This window comes from Heterodontus francisci, chromosome 25, assembly GCF_036365525.1.
Source record: "Heterodontus francisci isolate sHetFra1 chromosome 25, sHetFra1.hap1, whole genome shotgun sequence".
NCBI lineage: Eukaryota > Metazoa > Chordata > Chondrichthyes > Heterodontiformes > Heterodontidae > Heterodontus > Heterodontus francisci.
Window position 1 is genome coordinate 23,596,082 of NC_090395.1, and position 16,144 is coordinate 23,612,225.

The 16,144-nt window shown below is 42.2% G+C and overlaps 1 protein-coding gene across 6 annotated transcripts in view; it reads left to right on the top strand.

Annotated features, from left to right (window-relative positions):
• Nucleotides 1-16,144, top strand: part of klhl12 (kelch-like family member 12) — an 84,830-nt gene that overhangs the window by 15,779 nt on the left and 52,907 nt on the right. For 5 of the 6 annotated variants that reach the window (XM_068056989.1, XM_068056987.1, XM_068056986.1 and 2 more), the window contains exons 4-6: nucleotides 10,194-10,347; nucleotides 11,084-11,301; nucleotides 13,249-13,398. In XM_068056989.1, the coding sequence (XP_067913090.1) occupies nucleotides 10,194-10,347; nucleotides 11,084-11,301; nucleotides 13,249-13,398 (522 nt within the window). Of the gene's footprint in view, nucleotides 1-9,607; nucleotides 9,678-10,193; nucleotides 10,348-11,083; nucleotides 11,302-13,248; nucleotides 13,399-16,144 lie in introns of those variants that run through there. The other variant, XM_068056990.1, reaches the window with a different exon arrangement.

A 16,144-nucleotide genomic window follows, 5' to 3' on the forward strand; every position in this document is an offset into this window, starting at 1 on the left:
AAAATTCAGTTAGATTTGTCAAGCAATCTCTGCCTTTTAGATATCTGTGCTGGCTCACCTTAAATTATCTCAAACCTCTCCAAGTTTTTTTTTTCCTCTGATTGTCCTTGGATGCAAGCTATCCGGACCAGGCGACTTATCCACTCTAAGCATAACCAGCTTTTCCAGTATATCTTGCTTCAATTTTCAGCCCATCTATTACCTCTACCATCTTACTGCCTCTGCAGCTATTTTGACAACACCCTTTCCTTAGTAAACCACCAGTTCAAAGTACTCATTAAGCCTGCACTGCACCTCTCAGCATATAGCTTTTTTGATTGTTACCTGGGAGGTGAGCGTGGCTGGCAAAGCCAATATTTGTTGCCAATCCCTAATTGCATTTGGGAATGTGGTGGTGAGCTGCCTTCTTAAACCACTGCAGTCCATGTGGGTCTGTACACTCGCAGTGCTGTTAGGAAGCGAGTTCCATGTTTTTGACCCAAGGACTGTGAAGGTACAGTGATATAGTTCCAAATCAGGATGGTGTGTGACTTGGAGGGGAACTTGCAGGTCGTGGTGTTCCCTTGCATCTGCTGTCCTTTTCCTTCTAGGTGGTGGAGATCATGGGTTTGGAAGGTTCTTTTGAAGGAGGCTCAGTGAGTTACTACAGTGCATCTTGTATAAGGTATATCGTCCTATATTTCCACAATAGGCTCCACCCCACCTCTTACTACCTGCTTACTATTTGTATGCTGGTAGAAGATTTTTGGGTTCCCTTTTATGTTAACTGCTATTCTATCCATATATTTTCTCTTTGCCAGTCTTACTTTCCTCTTCATTTCCTCTCTCAACTTATTGTATTTGGCCTGATTCTCACTGACATGCATTGTCCACCCTCTTTTTTTTTGTTTCATCATACTGTCTGTATTTCTCGTCATCCAAGGAGCCCTCACTTTGTTTCCCTCACCTTTTCCCCTTGTTGGAATGGACCTAGCCTGCACCTGAAATATCTCATCCTTAAAGATCACCCACTGATCTGTTAAGCTTTTCCTGTAAATCTTTGGTTCCATTTTACTCTGGCTAGATTCCCTTTAATTCCATTGCAGTTAGCCCTCTTTGAATTTAGAAGTTCTACTTCAGATTGTTCTTGCTCTTCTCCATTGCTAATCTAAACCTTATGATACAATGATAGCTTTAAACCAATTGGCCCTCTCATTCCCCAGCTCCAGATCCAGCAATACCTCCTTTCTCGTTAGACTGAACATATTTCAGAAATTCCTCCCTTTCCTTACCCTTTACCCTAAAGTTATCCCAATTAATATTTGGGTAAAGTCCCCCAGTATCACCACTCTATGGGTCTTGCACATCTCTGATTTCCCTGCTCCTCTATCTCTCGCTATCTGGAGGCCTACAGAATAACCCCCAGTAGTGTGATCATACCCTTTATACTTCTCAACTCTAACCAAATGGATTCTGTCTTTGCCCCCTCAAGGACATCCTCTCTTTCCAACACCACAATGTCTACCCTAATCAGTACTGTCACTCCACCTCCCTTTTTTCTTTTCCTATCTTTTCTGAACACTTTGTATCCTTTAATATTAAGTGCCTAGTCCTCACCATTTTTAAGTCACATTTCTGTTATTGCCACTACATCATATTCCCATTTGGCTATTTGTGCTTGTAGCTCACCAACCTTATTCATTACACTTTGTACATCTACATACATGCATTGTGAATCTGTCTTTGTATTCCTATTAGTTCTCCTTAGTCTGCTGCTATCTAATGTGGTACTACTTCTTTCTCTAGTACTATTCAACACTCTCACACCTTCATACACCTTATTCCTCTTTTCTACTTCTATATGCTGGTGCCCATCACTCTGCCAATTTAGTTTAAACCTTCCCCAACCACACTAATGAACTTCCCCACGTGCACATTGTTCCTAGTCCTGTTGACCTGTGCTGTTATCCTGTTTGTCCCTTAATGTTCTATTGCCATCCCAGACTTCCTTTTTCTATTGATGTGCCTGTGAAATATTTTACTATTTTGTTTTATGTTCAGTGATAATTTAATTTCATAGTTCCTCTTTGCCTTCCTAATTTTTATTTTACTTCTCTCCTAATCTCATTATATTCTCTCTTATCATGCACTCCTCTGCTGTCTGTGTACTTAATGTATGGCTCTTTCCTAACCCTCAATTGTTCCTTATGTCTTTATTCAACTATGGAGTCTCACTAGTGTTTAGTTTGTTCTTTCCTTTTAGTGGAATATAATTTTCAGGCACTCTGTTGAACCCCATTTTAAATGTTTCCCATTGTTGTTCTGCATCATTGTTTGCCAATATTGTTGCCCATTTTATTTTCCCAAATTCTGTTCTCAGCCATTCAAAATCATCTTTTCTTCAGTCCTGGTCCTCCTCTATTGTCATGCTAAACATGTATTATATTATAGTCACTATTACCTAGATTTTTTCTACTTTTACTTCTCTTATCTGCTCTGGTTCATTCCCTATTATTAGATCCTCGAGTAAACCTTCCCTTATTGTGCTTTTTATATAAAAGTAAAGTGTTGGAAATACTCAGGTCAGGCAGCATGTGTGGAGAGAGAGGCAGTGTTAATGTTTCAGGTCTGCGACCTTTCATCAGAACTGGCAAAGTTCAGAAAAGTATTAGGTTTTAAGCAAGTGAAGGTGGGTGTTGGTGGTGGGGAAGAGAACAAAAGGGAAGGTGTGTGATCGGGCAGAGGGCAGGAGAGATTAAATAACAAAGATGTCATGGGACAAAGGCAAAAAGCGTGTTAATAATGCATGTGGTGAAAGACAAAGCATTAGCCCAGAGAGAGTGTTAATGGCAGAGTAATGAGCAGCTTTGTCTCCATGAGAAAAGCAGGCACATGGTTAAAAAAACAAAATAAAATGATAAAAGAAAAATATTAAAAGGCCAGTCATGCTCTGAAATTGTTGAACTCAATGTTGAGTCCGCAAGGCTGTGGAGTGCCTAATCGAAAGATCAGGTGCTGCTCCTCAAGCTTGCAGTGATGTTCACTGGAACACTGCAGCAGGTCAAGTTCAGAAATATGGGCATAACAACAGGAGGGTGTGTTGAAATGGCAAGCACCCGGAAGCTCGGGGTTGTGCTTTCGGACTGAGCAGAGGTGTTGCGCAAAGCAGTCGCCCAATCTGCGTTTGGTCTCCCTAATGTAGAGGCGACCACATTAAGAGCAGCAAATACAGTATACTAAATTGAAGGAAGTACAAGTAAATCGCTGCTTCATCTGGAAGGAGTGTTTGGGGCCATGAATGTTGAAAGAGGAGGTAAAAGGGCAGGTATTACACATTACATGGGAAAGGGACGAGGTGTCGGGGATGATGGAGGAGTGGACCAGGGCGTCGCGGAGGGAACAATCCCTTCGGAGTGCTGGCAGGGGCGTGGTTTTTATATATTGGGTTGGAAAGTAGTCCTGTAGACATTTGTAGGAACTCCATTTTCTTATCCCTTTTACCTACTCTTCTGTCCAATTAATATCAGGGTAGATCAAGTTGCCCATGATTATTCTATTTTTTACTCAATTCCCTAATTTGTCTGCATATTTCTTCCACCTCCCTTCCACTATTAGGTGGCCTGTAGACAACCCCGGTTCGTGTGATTGGTTGTTTATCTTTTATCGCTATCCATATGGATTCTATTTTTCTCTCGCTGATAACTGTGTCCCTTTTTTCTACTGCCATTGTGTTATCCCTAATAAATACAGCTACTCCACCTCCCCTTTTCCCCCTCTATCTTTTCTAAATCTGTTACATTCTGCAATCTTTAATTCCCAGTCCTGATTTTTTTGTAGGCATGTCTCAGTAATCCCGATTATGTCTGGTTCCTCTCAACACGTGATTGCCTCCAGTTGCACTGATTTATTATGTACACTGTGTGCATTGCTGTACAGACAGTTTAATACACTTTTAATGGGATTTCCTGTCACTTTTTATTTAACCATCCTTTTAGACTCCTGATCTATAACTCTATTTATTCTGTTGCCGTCTATGTCCTCCCTTTATTCATCCCTATGCTTTCTTTTCCTGGTTTGTTTAAATTTCGGCTGCTTACATTTCTTGTAGATCCCTCCTCCCATCTTACTAGTTTAAAGACTGTGTCACCTCCCTGTTTACCCTGTCCGCCAGGACACAGGTCTCATCCCGGTTCAGGTGGAGCCTTTCCCATTGGTACAGCTCCTTCCTGTCCCAGAACTGGTGCCAGTGTCCCATGAAAAGGGACCCCTCTTTCCCACACCAGCCCTTTAGTCACATGTTAATTCTCCTGATTTGTTTGCTTCATTGCCAATTTTCACGTGGCCTGAGCAGTAATCCAGATGCACTACTCTCATTGGTCCTCCTTGTTACTTCTTCAAAAAATTCAATCAGTTTAGTCGGACATGAGTTTCCCTTTAACAAGTGCATGCTCGCTGTCCTGGCTTAATCCATGCCTTTCTAGTTGTGTCTCAGAATTTTTTCCAGTAATTTGCCCACCACTGGTTAGGCTGACTGGCCTATAATTACTCAAGCTATCCCTTTCTATCTTTTTAAATAACGGTACAATGTTAGCAGTCTTCCGGCACCACCCCTGTAACCAGAGAGGATTGAAAAATGATGGTCAGAGCCTCCGCTATATCTTCCCTTGCTTCTCTTAGCAGCCTGGGATGCATTTTATTTGCACCTGGTGATTTTGTTCCTCCTCGACTATGTTTATCACATCCAATATTTCACACCTTCTCCTTAGTGTTGTCTGCTTTGTCTCCCTTTTGTGAAAGCAGATGCAAAGTATTAATTAAGAACCATGCCCACGTCTTGCATCTTCACACACAAGTTACCTTTTTGATTTCTAATCAGCCCTAGTCTTTCCTCAGTTATCCTTTTGTTCTTTCTGTATTTTATAAAATATCTTCGGATTTTCCTTGATTTTTACTTGCTGATATTTTTTCATGCTCTTTTTGCTTTTCTATTTTTTAAAATTTCATCCCTGCACTTTCTATACTCCTGTAGCCTTTCGGCAGTATTGAGATCTTGGCATCTGACTTAAGCTTTATTTCTTTGCTTTATCCTACTCTGTATGTTCTTTGACTGCCGGGGAGTGGGGATCTAGATTTAGGAGCCCCACCCGTTTGCTTTGTTGGAACACATTTGTTCTGCACCCTCTCTATCTCCTGCTTGAATGCCTCCCATTGTTCTGACACAGATTTACCTCCAAGTAGCAATTTCTAGTCTACTTTTGCTAGATCACATCTCAGTTTAGTAAAATGGGCCTTCCCCAATTTTTTTTATTTGGTCTTGGAATGTGAGAATTGCTGGTCAGGGCAGCATTTATTGCCCATCCCTAATTACCCTTGAGAAGGTGGTGGTGAGCTGCCTTTTTGAACCATTGCAGTCCATGTGGTGTAGGTACACTTGCAGTGCTGTTCGGGAGGGAGTACCAGGATTTTGACTCAGGATCAAAAACAAGAAATGCTGGAGTCACTCAGCAGGTCTGGCAGCATCTGTGGAAAGAGAAGCAGAGTTAACGTTTCGGGTCAGTGACCCTTCTTCGGAACTGACAAATATTAGAAAAGTCACAGATTATAAACAAGTGAGGTGGGGGTGGGGCAAGAGATAACAAAGGAGAAGGTGCAGATTGGACCAGGCCACATAGCTGACCAAAAGGTCACGGAGCAAAGGCAAACAAGATGTTAATGGTGTGTTGAAAGACAAAGCATTAGTACAGATTAGGTGAATACACTGAATATTGAACAGCAGCAAGTGCAAACCTGAAAAAAAACAACCTGAAAAAAACAGTGGGTAAGCAAACTGAACAAACTAAGATGAAATGAAATAAATGCAAAAAAAGATTGTAAAAAATGTAAAAAGGAATGTTTAAAAAAAAAAGGAAGAAAAAATAACTAAAAATGAAAGTAAAATGGGGGGCTGTCATGCTCTGAAATTATTGAACTCAATGTTCAGTCCGGCAGGCTGTAGTGTGCCTGATCGGTAGATGAGATGCTGTTCCTCATCTCATCTACCGATCAGGCACACTACAGCCTGCCGGACTGAACATTGAGTTCAATAATTTCAGAGCATGACAGCCCCCCCATTTTACTTTCATTTTTAGTTATTTTTTCTTCCTTTTTTTTTACATTCTTTTTTACATTTTTTACAATCTTTTTTTGCATTTATTTCATTTCATCTTAGTTTGTTCAGTTTGCTTACCCACTGTTTTTTTCAGGTTGTTTTTCTTCAGGTTTGCACTTGCTGCTGTTCAATACTCAGTGTATTCACACCTAATCTTTACTAATGCTTTGTCTTTCAACACACCATTAACATATTGTTTGCCTTTGCTCTGTGACCTTTTGGTCAGCTATGTGGCCTGGTCCAATCTGCACCTTCTCCTTTGTTATCTCTTGCCCCACCCCCACCTCACTTGTTTATAATCTGTGACTTTTCTAATATTTGTCAGTTCCGAAGAAGGGTCACTGACCCGAAACGTTAACTCTGCTTCTCTTTCCACAGATGCTGCCAGACCTGCTGAGTGACTCCAGCATTTCTTGTTTTTGTTTCAGATTTCCAGCATCCGCAGTATTTTGCTTTTATTTTGACTCAGGATGGTGTGCAGCTTGGAGGGGAACTTGCAGGTGGTGTTCCCCTGTGTCTGCTGCTCTTGTCCTTCCAGCTGGTAGAGGATATGGATTTGAAAGGTGCTGTCGAAGGAACTTTGCTAAGTTGCTGCAGTGCATCTTGTAGACGTACACACTACTGCCACTGTGCATCGCTGGTGGAGGGAGTGAATGTTTAAGGTGGTGGAAGGGGTGCTGATCAAGCAGCTGCTTTGCCTTGGATGCTGTCAAATATATTAGTGTTGTTAGAGTCGCACTCATCCAGGAAAGTGGAGAGTATTCCGTCACACACTTCTGACTTGTGCCTTGTAGGTGGTGGACAGGCTTTGGGGATTCAGGAGGTGTGTTACTTGCTGTATATTTCTCAACTTCTGACTTGCTGTTGTAGCTACAGTATTTATATGGCTGGTCCAGTTAAGTTTCTGGTCAATGGTAACCCCCCTGGGTGGTGGTGGTGGTGGTGGTGGGGGATTCAGTGATGGTACTGCCATTGAATGTCAAGGGCAGATAGTTAGATTCTCTCTTGCTAGAGATGGTCATTGCCTGGCACTTGTGAGACGTGAGTGTTAGTTGCCACTTATCAGCCCAAACCTGAATGTTGTCCAGGTCTTGCTACATGTGGGCACGGACTGCTTCAGCATCTGAGGAGTTGTGAATAGTACTGAACAATGTTCAATCATAAGCAAACATGTCTACTTCTGACCTTATGTTGGAGAGAGAGTTATTTATGAAGCAGCTGAAGATGGTTGGGTCTAGGACACTACCCTGAGGAGCTGCTACAGTGATCTCCTGGGGCTGAGATGATTGGCCTCCAACAGCCAGAACTATCTTTTTGTGTGAGGTATGATACCAATCAATGGAAAATTTTCCCCCTGATTTCCATTGACTTCAACTTTGCTCAGGCTCCTTGATCCTCTGGCTATATTCCCTAGAAGGGACCATTGTCCCCACCAGTATTCAGAACTGAATATTGTTTAAAGAGTGAGATGCACTCGGGGACCTCCTGCACTACTTGTTTGGTCCTCCTTGACTGGTCACCCATTCTCCCACTATCAGCACACTCGTCAGCTGTATGGTGATCACCTCCAAAAACATGCCATCCACATAGTGCTCAGCCTCATGGATGCACTGCGGTGACTCCAGCTGCTGCTCAAGCTCTGTATCCTGAGTTCCCACATGGCATAGGATGTGCATTCAACAGGACTGAGGTGCCCTACCATGCCTCAGTTTATTATACTAACTAAACTTACCAGTAATAAAACTTCTTAGACTTAAGCCTACTTAAAACTTAGCAAATTTAAAACTTAACCTAACCAAACTTAAAAACTACTCAACTGCTAACTAAATTTCTTAGTTTAACCCATTGCCCTAACTTAGAGGGGAAAAAAAATTAATACTCAGCAATCAATCACCTAGCTGTTGCCCTGTGACTTTTGAAATGTCATTATTAGTTGCTGCCTTTTGATTTGAATTGATCAAATGTTCAAGGAGCCTCCTCTTCCTGTTCTGGTGAAGGGTCAACTACCTGAAACGTCAACTCTGTTTCTCTATCTGAAGATGCTTTCTGACTTAAGTATTTCCAGCATTTTCTGTTTTATTTCCTCTTCCTGTTGGTTGTTTTAATTGTCCACCACAATTCATGACTGCATGTGGCAGAGCTGGAGAGCTCTGATCTGACCCTAGGTTGTGGGATCAATTAGTATCTTTAGTATGCTGCTTCTGCTGTTTAGCATTCATGCAGTCATATGTTGCAGCTTCACCAGATTGGCACCTCATTTGCCTGGTGCTGCCTCTAGCATGCTGCTCTATACTCCCTATTGAATCAGGGTTGATCCCCTGGTTTGATGGTAATGGTAGAGTGAGGGATATGCTAGGCCATGAGGTTACAGATTGTGGTGGTATATAATCCACAATTAGGCCCCAGCGCCTCATGGATACCCAGTTTTGAGCTGCTAGATCGATTCTGAACCTATCCCATTTAGCAGGGTGCTAGTGTTCCACAACACAGTGGAGAGTGTCCGCAGTGTGAAGACGGGACTAAGTCTCACAAGGACCGTGCGGTGGTCGCGCCTACCAATACAGATGCATCTGCAGTAAGTAGATTGGTGAGGACGAGGTCAAGTTAGAGGAAGATAGTGGCAGAGCGGTAATGTCACTGGACTAGTAATCCCGAGGCCAGGCTAATGCCCTGGGGACACTGGTTCAAATCCCACCTTGGTAGCTGGTAGAATTTAAACAATTAATAAATACAATTAATTAATAAAAATCTGGAATTGAAAGCTATTCTCAGTATTGGTGCCATGAAACTATCAATTGCCATAAAAACTAATCTGGTTCACTAATGTCCTTTAGGGGAAGGAAATCTGCCATTCTTACCTGGTCTGGCCTGTATGTAACTCCAGACCCCCACAGCAATGTAGCTGACTCTTAACTGCCCTCTGAAATGGCCTAGCAAGCCACACAGTTCAAGGGCAATTAGGGTTGGGCAACATCCCATGAAAAGAATAAAAAGAAAAATAGTTTTTTCCCTCGTATTGCTTCACTCACCACCTGTTGCAGGCCTAGTCTGGCACATGTATCCTTCAGGACTTGGCCAGCTCGGTCAGGACTGGTGCTACCGAGCCACTCTTGGATGGACATTGCTATCCTCAGTGCTGCTTCCAAGTGGTATTCGACACACAGGAGTACTGATTCATTATCTGAGGGGTAGAAATTAATTGGTCTTGGCTCAGAACCAGTTTCTCATTTAATTGACGACCACAGTTGACTCTCCCTTGGGCATCTGCCCTCTCTGCAGACCCTGCAGTGAGAACTCTTCCTGCTGGTTAAGAAAGCAAGCTTGATTCGTTTTGAAAGATATTCTGAATTTGAGGGTGTGCCTCAACGGCTTGATTAATAGTTGCAGTTTTAACTTCTGTGTCTAACTATAGCCCTGTTATTACCCGTTTTAAAAACCAGTTACTGGTCGCGAAGTGTATTTAACCCTTTCACTTGATGATTTGCTAAATCCATCTCTTGTCGGATTGCAATACATGTCTTCACAAGCAGTAAGGCAACTGCAGAAACAGGTACATTTCTTTTCCTGATCCAGTCTTTTTGTTTCTCTAGGAAAACATCACGGGGTTCTTCAGCTGCTGGTTAAAATTTATTTTCCTGATCTGTACTCCACCCTGTACTGAATTTGTACTGCTTCCTCATAATCCTTACATAGTCATTACTCTTTGTCTGGAGAGAACTACGTAAAATGTGTTGATCCTTTTGCGAGTGTGCCTGTAGCAAGTGTTAAGTGACCACTGCTAAAGCTTTGACAATGTCTAGTACCATTGCACTAAACTGGGTCACGTCACCCTCGTGCCTGTCGCACCACTCTCGTGCCTTAATGCATTGATGTTCATGACCCTTTACGTGTAGGTGTGTCAGTGTGGAAGTCATCTGGTGAATGCCTGTCAGGGTGGGGGCGAGTGTGCGTTGCGGAGTTTGAATAGATTCTGATATCTGATAGGTGACAGTACCTCTAATGGGAGTAGAAAATATTATAATTTGTTCTTGGAGCATGATTGAGCCGCTGTTTTCTTTTCTTGCAGCTTTCAGAGAAAGGTAAACCTGACATTGATATCCAGGGTCTGACTGCTTCCACCATGGAGATCCTGTTGGATTTTGTGTATACAGAAACGGTCCATGTCACTGTGGAAAATGTTCAGGAACTGCTTCCCGCAGCTTGTCTTCTCCAGCTGAAAGGTAAGCTGTCTTCTCAGTATTGCTGCTCTTGGAACAGTCTTGGGGTGAGTGGTGTGAAAAGCACCTCTGTAAAACTACATTGCTGTACTACACGAGATCAGCAAATAGCCATCTCTAATCTGTGAAGGACCACAGATGGCAACCATATATTGCTGCTTTAGCAGGACACCTTTCCTCGTTAAGAGAGAACGAACTTGTATATACATAGTGTCCTTGATAACCCCAGGATGACCCAAAGTACCTCACAGCCAATGGGGTACTTTTGAAATGTAGCTACTGTCACAATGTTAGGAAAGCTGACAGCTAATTTGTGTGCAGCAGGGTCCTATAAATAGCAATGAGATAAATAACCAATTAGGCAATTTTAGTGATGTTGGTTGAGGGATAAATTTTAGCCAGGACACCAGGAGAACTAGTGGCCTGGGATCTTGTATATCCACCTGAGAAGATGGACAGGACCTCAGTTTAATGTCTGATCTGAAAGCCGACACCTCTGACTGTGTAGCAGTCCCTCAGTACTGCACTGGAGTCTCTCTGCCTAGATTATGAGCTCAAGTCTCTGGAATGGGACTTGTAACCATCACCTTCTGACTCTGAGGTGGGAATGCTAGTACTGAGCTTTGTCTCTGGTTCTCTCCAGAGGGTATCATTTACCTGCTGCAGATGCTGCTGGTGATATGAAACAACCACTAAATGAATGGCCATTTCTGTGTATAGATTGTGTATTTTTCACTAGGTGTGAAGCAAGCTTGCTGTGAATTCTTGGAGAGCCAGTTAGACCCATCCAACTGTTTGGGAATCCAGGAGTTTGCGGAGACTCACAGCTGTGTGGATCTGATGCAAGCAGCAGAAGTTTTCAGCCAGAAGAACTTTCCAGAAGTTGTCCAACACGAGGAATTCATGCTGCTGAACAGGGGGGAAGTGGAAAAACTCATTAGATGTGATGAGATTCAGGTGAGGCCTCAGCTACTCACGGAGAATGTACAAAGGCCATTTGTTCATCAAACCTCCTGTATAAAGAGGGGCAGGGAGGTTTAGAATTGGAGACACTACCTGTTTTCAGGAGATTCTGTCTCTTGTAAAATGCTTGGAGTACTGATGTGATACAATAATTGCACACAAGGAATAGAAATAACTACATTCACCAGCTTCTTCTGGCAAATTCACATTTCCTTATCACTGAACGACCTAGGTCAAGGGCCGTGACCGATAATGCTTAAGTCAGCAAAGTTGGAGAGGATAAAAGAGAAAGGGTTAATTGGAAGTAATTAGATGATGCTAAGCTTGAAGCTAGGGCTTACAGAGTGATTGCGAATGGGTCGTGATGAGTAGAGTTTTATTTAAAGGACCTCACGACTACTTTGGAACACCATCCTAGAACTTAGCTGGTGATTGGTTGTTCCTCCCAGGAATCTTGAATCGAACTACATCACCTCCTAACTCAGAACAAGCTCCTCTGAGTGTAGGACTTGGCCGATGGAATTTACTGAGGCTAACTACCAGAGGGGCTAAGTAAATCTTGCATGGATAAGCCAGGTTGCTTCTCCTGTTTTATTTCAGCAACTCTTTATAAAATATTTTCTTTCAAAAATCGATAGGAGTGTCTAAGATGCAAAGTTTTCAAAGTTAGTTAGAATTCCTTGTAACTGGGTTTCAAAATACTTGCCCTTGCCCTGCCATCCATTCAGATTTACGTGATGGGGAATGGGTTAACCTGAGCCCGAAGCAGGGCAGTCCTCTCTGGCTAATTGTGCATGATACTGCAATCCAGCTGCAGCAATGTCATGGATACCAATTTGTTTTATAACTACACATTAATTTTGATGCCAGTATTTTTCCACAGGTAACTGACTGCCATCTTGAAATTCTTTGAGCAATGAGTTAGGGCACCAGTGTCCATCTTTAAATTAGAGTCATAGAGAGATACAGCACTGAAACAGGCCCTTCGGCCCATCGAGTCTGTGCCGACCAACAACCACCCATTTATACTAATCCTACATTAATCCCATATTCCCTATCACATCCCCACAATTTTCCTACCACCTATCTACACTAGGGGCAATTTACAGCGGCCAATTTACCTATCACCTGCAAGTTTTTAAAAAATTTTATTTAATTTTAGAGATACAGCACTGAAACAGGCCCTTCGGCCCACCGAGTCTGTGCCGACCAACAACCACCCATTTATACTAACCCTACAGTAATCCCATATTCCTACCACATCCCCATCTGTCCCTATATCCCCCTACCACCTACCTACACTAGGGGCAATTTACAGCGGCCAATTTACCTATCACCTGCAAGTCTTTGGCTGTGGGAGGAAACCGGAGCACCCGGCGAAAACCCACGCGGTCACAGGGAGAACTTGCAAACTCCGCACAGGTGGAATTCATGAAGCTAAATGCAAATCTATAATGTATTGAAAATGCATTGTAATTTGGCATCATCATACTGAGACACAGTCACGCCTGCAACAGCAGACTTCTGCCACTGGATGCCATTTCAAAAGCTGCAGCTCTCCATACCTACATCTGCAGCATCACCAATGCACTCAGAAGGAACTTAAGTTTGTTCGATTTTCTGTGGGTAAAACTATATAAAATTAAATGAATACTCAATTATTATTGGATGCTGTATGGATTAAAAACAAACTTCATTTCAATTTCATACCATATTAAATGCATACATGCAGCAATCAGGATATTTGAATATTTTTGTGATGTGTTCTTGACCATTGAGAGAAAAGTAACTTCAGTCCCCCCACTCTGTTGTCATCTAGTTGTTGTGGGAGTTATGACCACTGTTATGAGTTGGTAGTTGATATGTGTGGAGTAATGGGAACAAGTACCCTATAGTACAATGGATGGCGGTCTGGTTTCTGATGAGCTGCTGCTGTTCCAGGTGGATTCAGAGGAACCAGTGTTTGAAGCAGTGTTAAACTGGGTAAAACACTCTAAGAAGGAACGCGAGGAATTCCTACCAGATCTGCTGCAATATGTCCGGATGCCACTGCTCACTCCGAGATACATCACAGATGTAATTGATGCTGAGGTGTGTACTCCTTCCAAATAGACTGCTACCATTTGTAACTCAAATGTTCTGTGAGGCAACTGCATGCTTTGTTTTGGTTAAAAACTTAATTCCAGTCATTAAAAACTATCTTGCTCCATAATTATTCCTTTATTCCTGTGTCCTTGCTCCATTACTTAATGCCCACTTGCTGGTGTCTACTGCTCTATAAATGTATTAATTCACCGATGCCCACTGGTGCCTACTTAGCTGTGTGCTTCAGTGTTCATTGGTATCTGTTCATTGAGCTGTGGTGCATGTGGTTTTTGTTGGTTTCTATGGATTTGCTTTTCCTCTTGTAATTTTATGGCATAAAAAGCATTTTGATCTAATTTAACTTCAGTTTATTCCGTATTTTTTGATCTTGTTGTTTAGGATGAAGCTTTTGTTGTCTGTTATTTCAGGTGATTTTGTTAAGTATCTTGGAATGCCATAATAAAACTTCTGAAGGCTGTACAGCTCTTGACTCCCTGTGTGCTACACCATGGGCAATAAACTAGTAACTTTAAAAGTTTTGCATGTGGTATGCACTTCCGGTACAGATATTTCTCTGGCAGTTATCTGTCAACAATCGGTGTGATGTTTGGGTTTTACTCCTAGCCTATAAACTATAGTAACTTTTTTCTTAGCACTTTGCTTACCTTTCAGTCTACCTGCTCACTTCTTTGCACTGCAAGACTCCATGGACCTTCTCGCCTACTTAGCTTTGCTGTCACCACCACCCCCCACCCACCCCCCCATCCACCTCGCCCTGCCCTGGTCCTTCTTGATGTTTGCCCTGCCACTCTTACTGCCTTGACTATTCTTGCTCACATCCCTTTCTCCCACCACCTGAATCTTTGTCCTTTCCAGACTACAGTCCTGATTCCTGTGATGCTGCTGCATTCTTTAAACTGCTTATTGTTTTATACTCTGTCAGTGCTTTAAAGAATAAAACAAAGAGCAAGCATTAGAACAGAGAGGCAGCACACTATGGGAAGTAGCTGGAACTAGAGAGGGTAATAAAGGCATAAAAGATGAGGGTAGTACGATTGGCTCTTAGGGGTGAGGATGGGAATGAAGGAGGAGGTACATGGGATGGGGATGTGGAGGGCATTGGTGACGAGCAGATACTTGTAGGTATCTGGGCAGATGGAGGATGGACAATTTGGTAGTAAGTAAGAAAAGGGTAAGTGCTGATTAGGGACATGGGTGAAAAGATTGGCACTGAGAGTAGGGTTGCACAAAGGAATGGAGTTGACAGGGAGGAAAGAAAGAGGACAATATCATTTAGGAGCATCAGAGAACAGGAGATAAAATAATAACAGAAGATCTATAAAAGATGACAACGAAAAAGAGAAATGAGATGAAACAGGCACAACCAGAAAAAACAAAAGAAACCAATGTGAAGGGAAATACACAAGCAGCGACACAAAATATCAGAAGGTAGACACACCAAGTGTGTGCTTTGTTTTACCATTAACAATGTAATCACAGGACCCACTTGTATTATTAAAAAAATTACTTATTTGTAGCAACTTGTATTCTTAAAAACAGGTCCTTCCATCATCAGCCATACCCGCCAGAATTTTACCTTCTAACACATTGAACAGTGGCACGGGGGATTCGGTAGGGTTATGGTTAATTCCTCAAACATAATGCCTCTTCTTCTTTCAAATAGATTCATCTTGTATCTCACCAACTCCAGAGTTTACTTGGGTTAGTTAATTCTCTGGTGGTTTGCTATAGTTTGTGCAATAATGGTTTGAGTCCACTCATTATCCCACTTGTTTTTGTTCAAATGAGAGTCTGTCTGGAGCTTCCAAAGAGCTGAGAGCTTTTCTAATATCTTCCTAGACTCCAGATAAACTCTCTTTGAAAGTCCTAGATGAACTCACTCATTAAAAATCTCAGGCTGATAACTATCCTCAAAGAATTAATGCGGCCTCAAGAATTTAAATAGTTATATTTGAAAAGAACTACCAATCAAGCTATTTGAACAAATTACAAAGCATGGCTGCATCTGAATTGAATGGCTTGGAGTCTTCCCAGACTGGAATAATTATTGCAATAACTTATAACAAAAATGAGCTGTAATGTTTTTTTTAGTAGGTGAAGCTTGCTTTTAGACTCCATATATATAATGGCACAAGTGAGTAAGCCCATGTCGAGCTAAGTCTTAGAGAGAAAAGTGTTTAATTTTTTCCCACTAAAGTTCTACAAACCTGGAAAGGAGTGTTTTTAAGTAGATGGTGAGATGAGCCTTGATTTTTAAACATTGAAAGTGCAGGGATTAGGAAAAACTGTTCTGAAGAAGGGTCACTGACCTGAAACGTTAACTCTGCTTCTCTCTCCACAGATGCTGCCAGACCTGCTGAGTTTTTCCAGCACTTTGTTTTTATTTCAGATTTCCAGCATCTGCAGTATTTTGCTTTTATGTTAGGAAAAACTTGTTGGATTTTATGTTGTCATGAAGTGTCAGTAAGACACAAGTCATGTAGGCACGCACTGTCACAAAGCTGATGCATTCTTGGACTTATTGCGTCTTGGAGGTTTTGAGCCCATATACAAAGTGTTGTCTTGCTCTGCTAGAGAGCCACTCGCGGGGAGGCGAGTCTCCTGAAGTGCTGCAATGTCCACATTGAATCTACTGAGCTCGTTGTTAATGATGGCGGTCTTCCGAGAATCGTTGATTTGTGTAAGGTCTTCCTACAGGCCAGGACATATAGTTCTGACGTTCCAGCTTGCA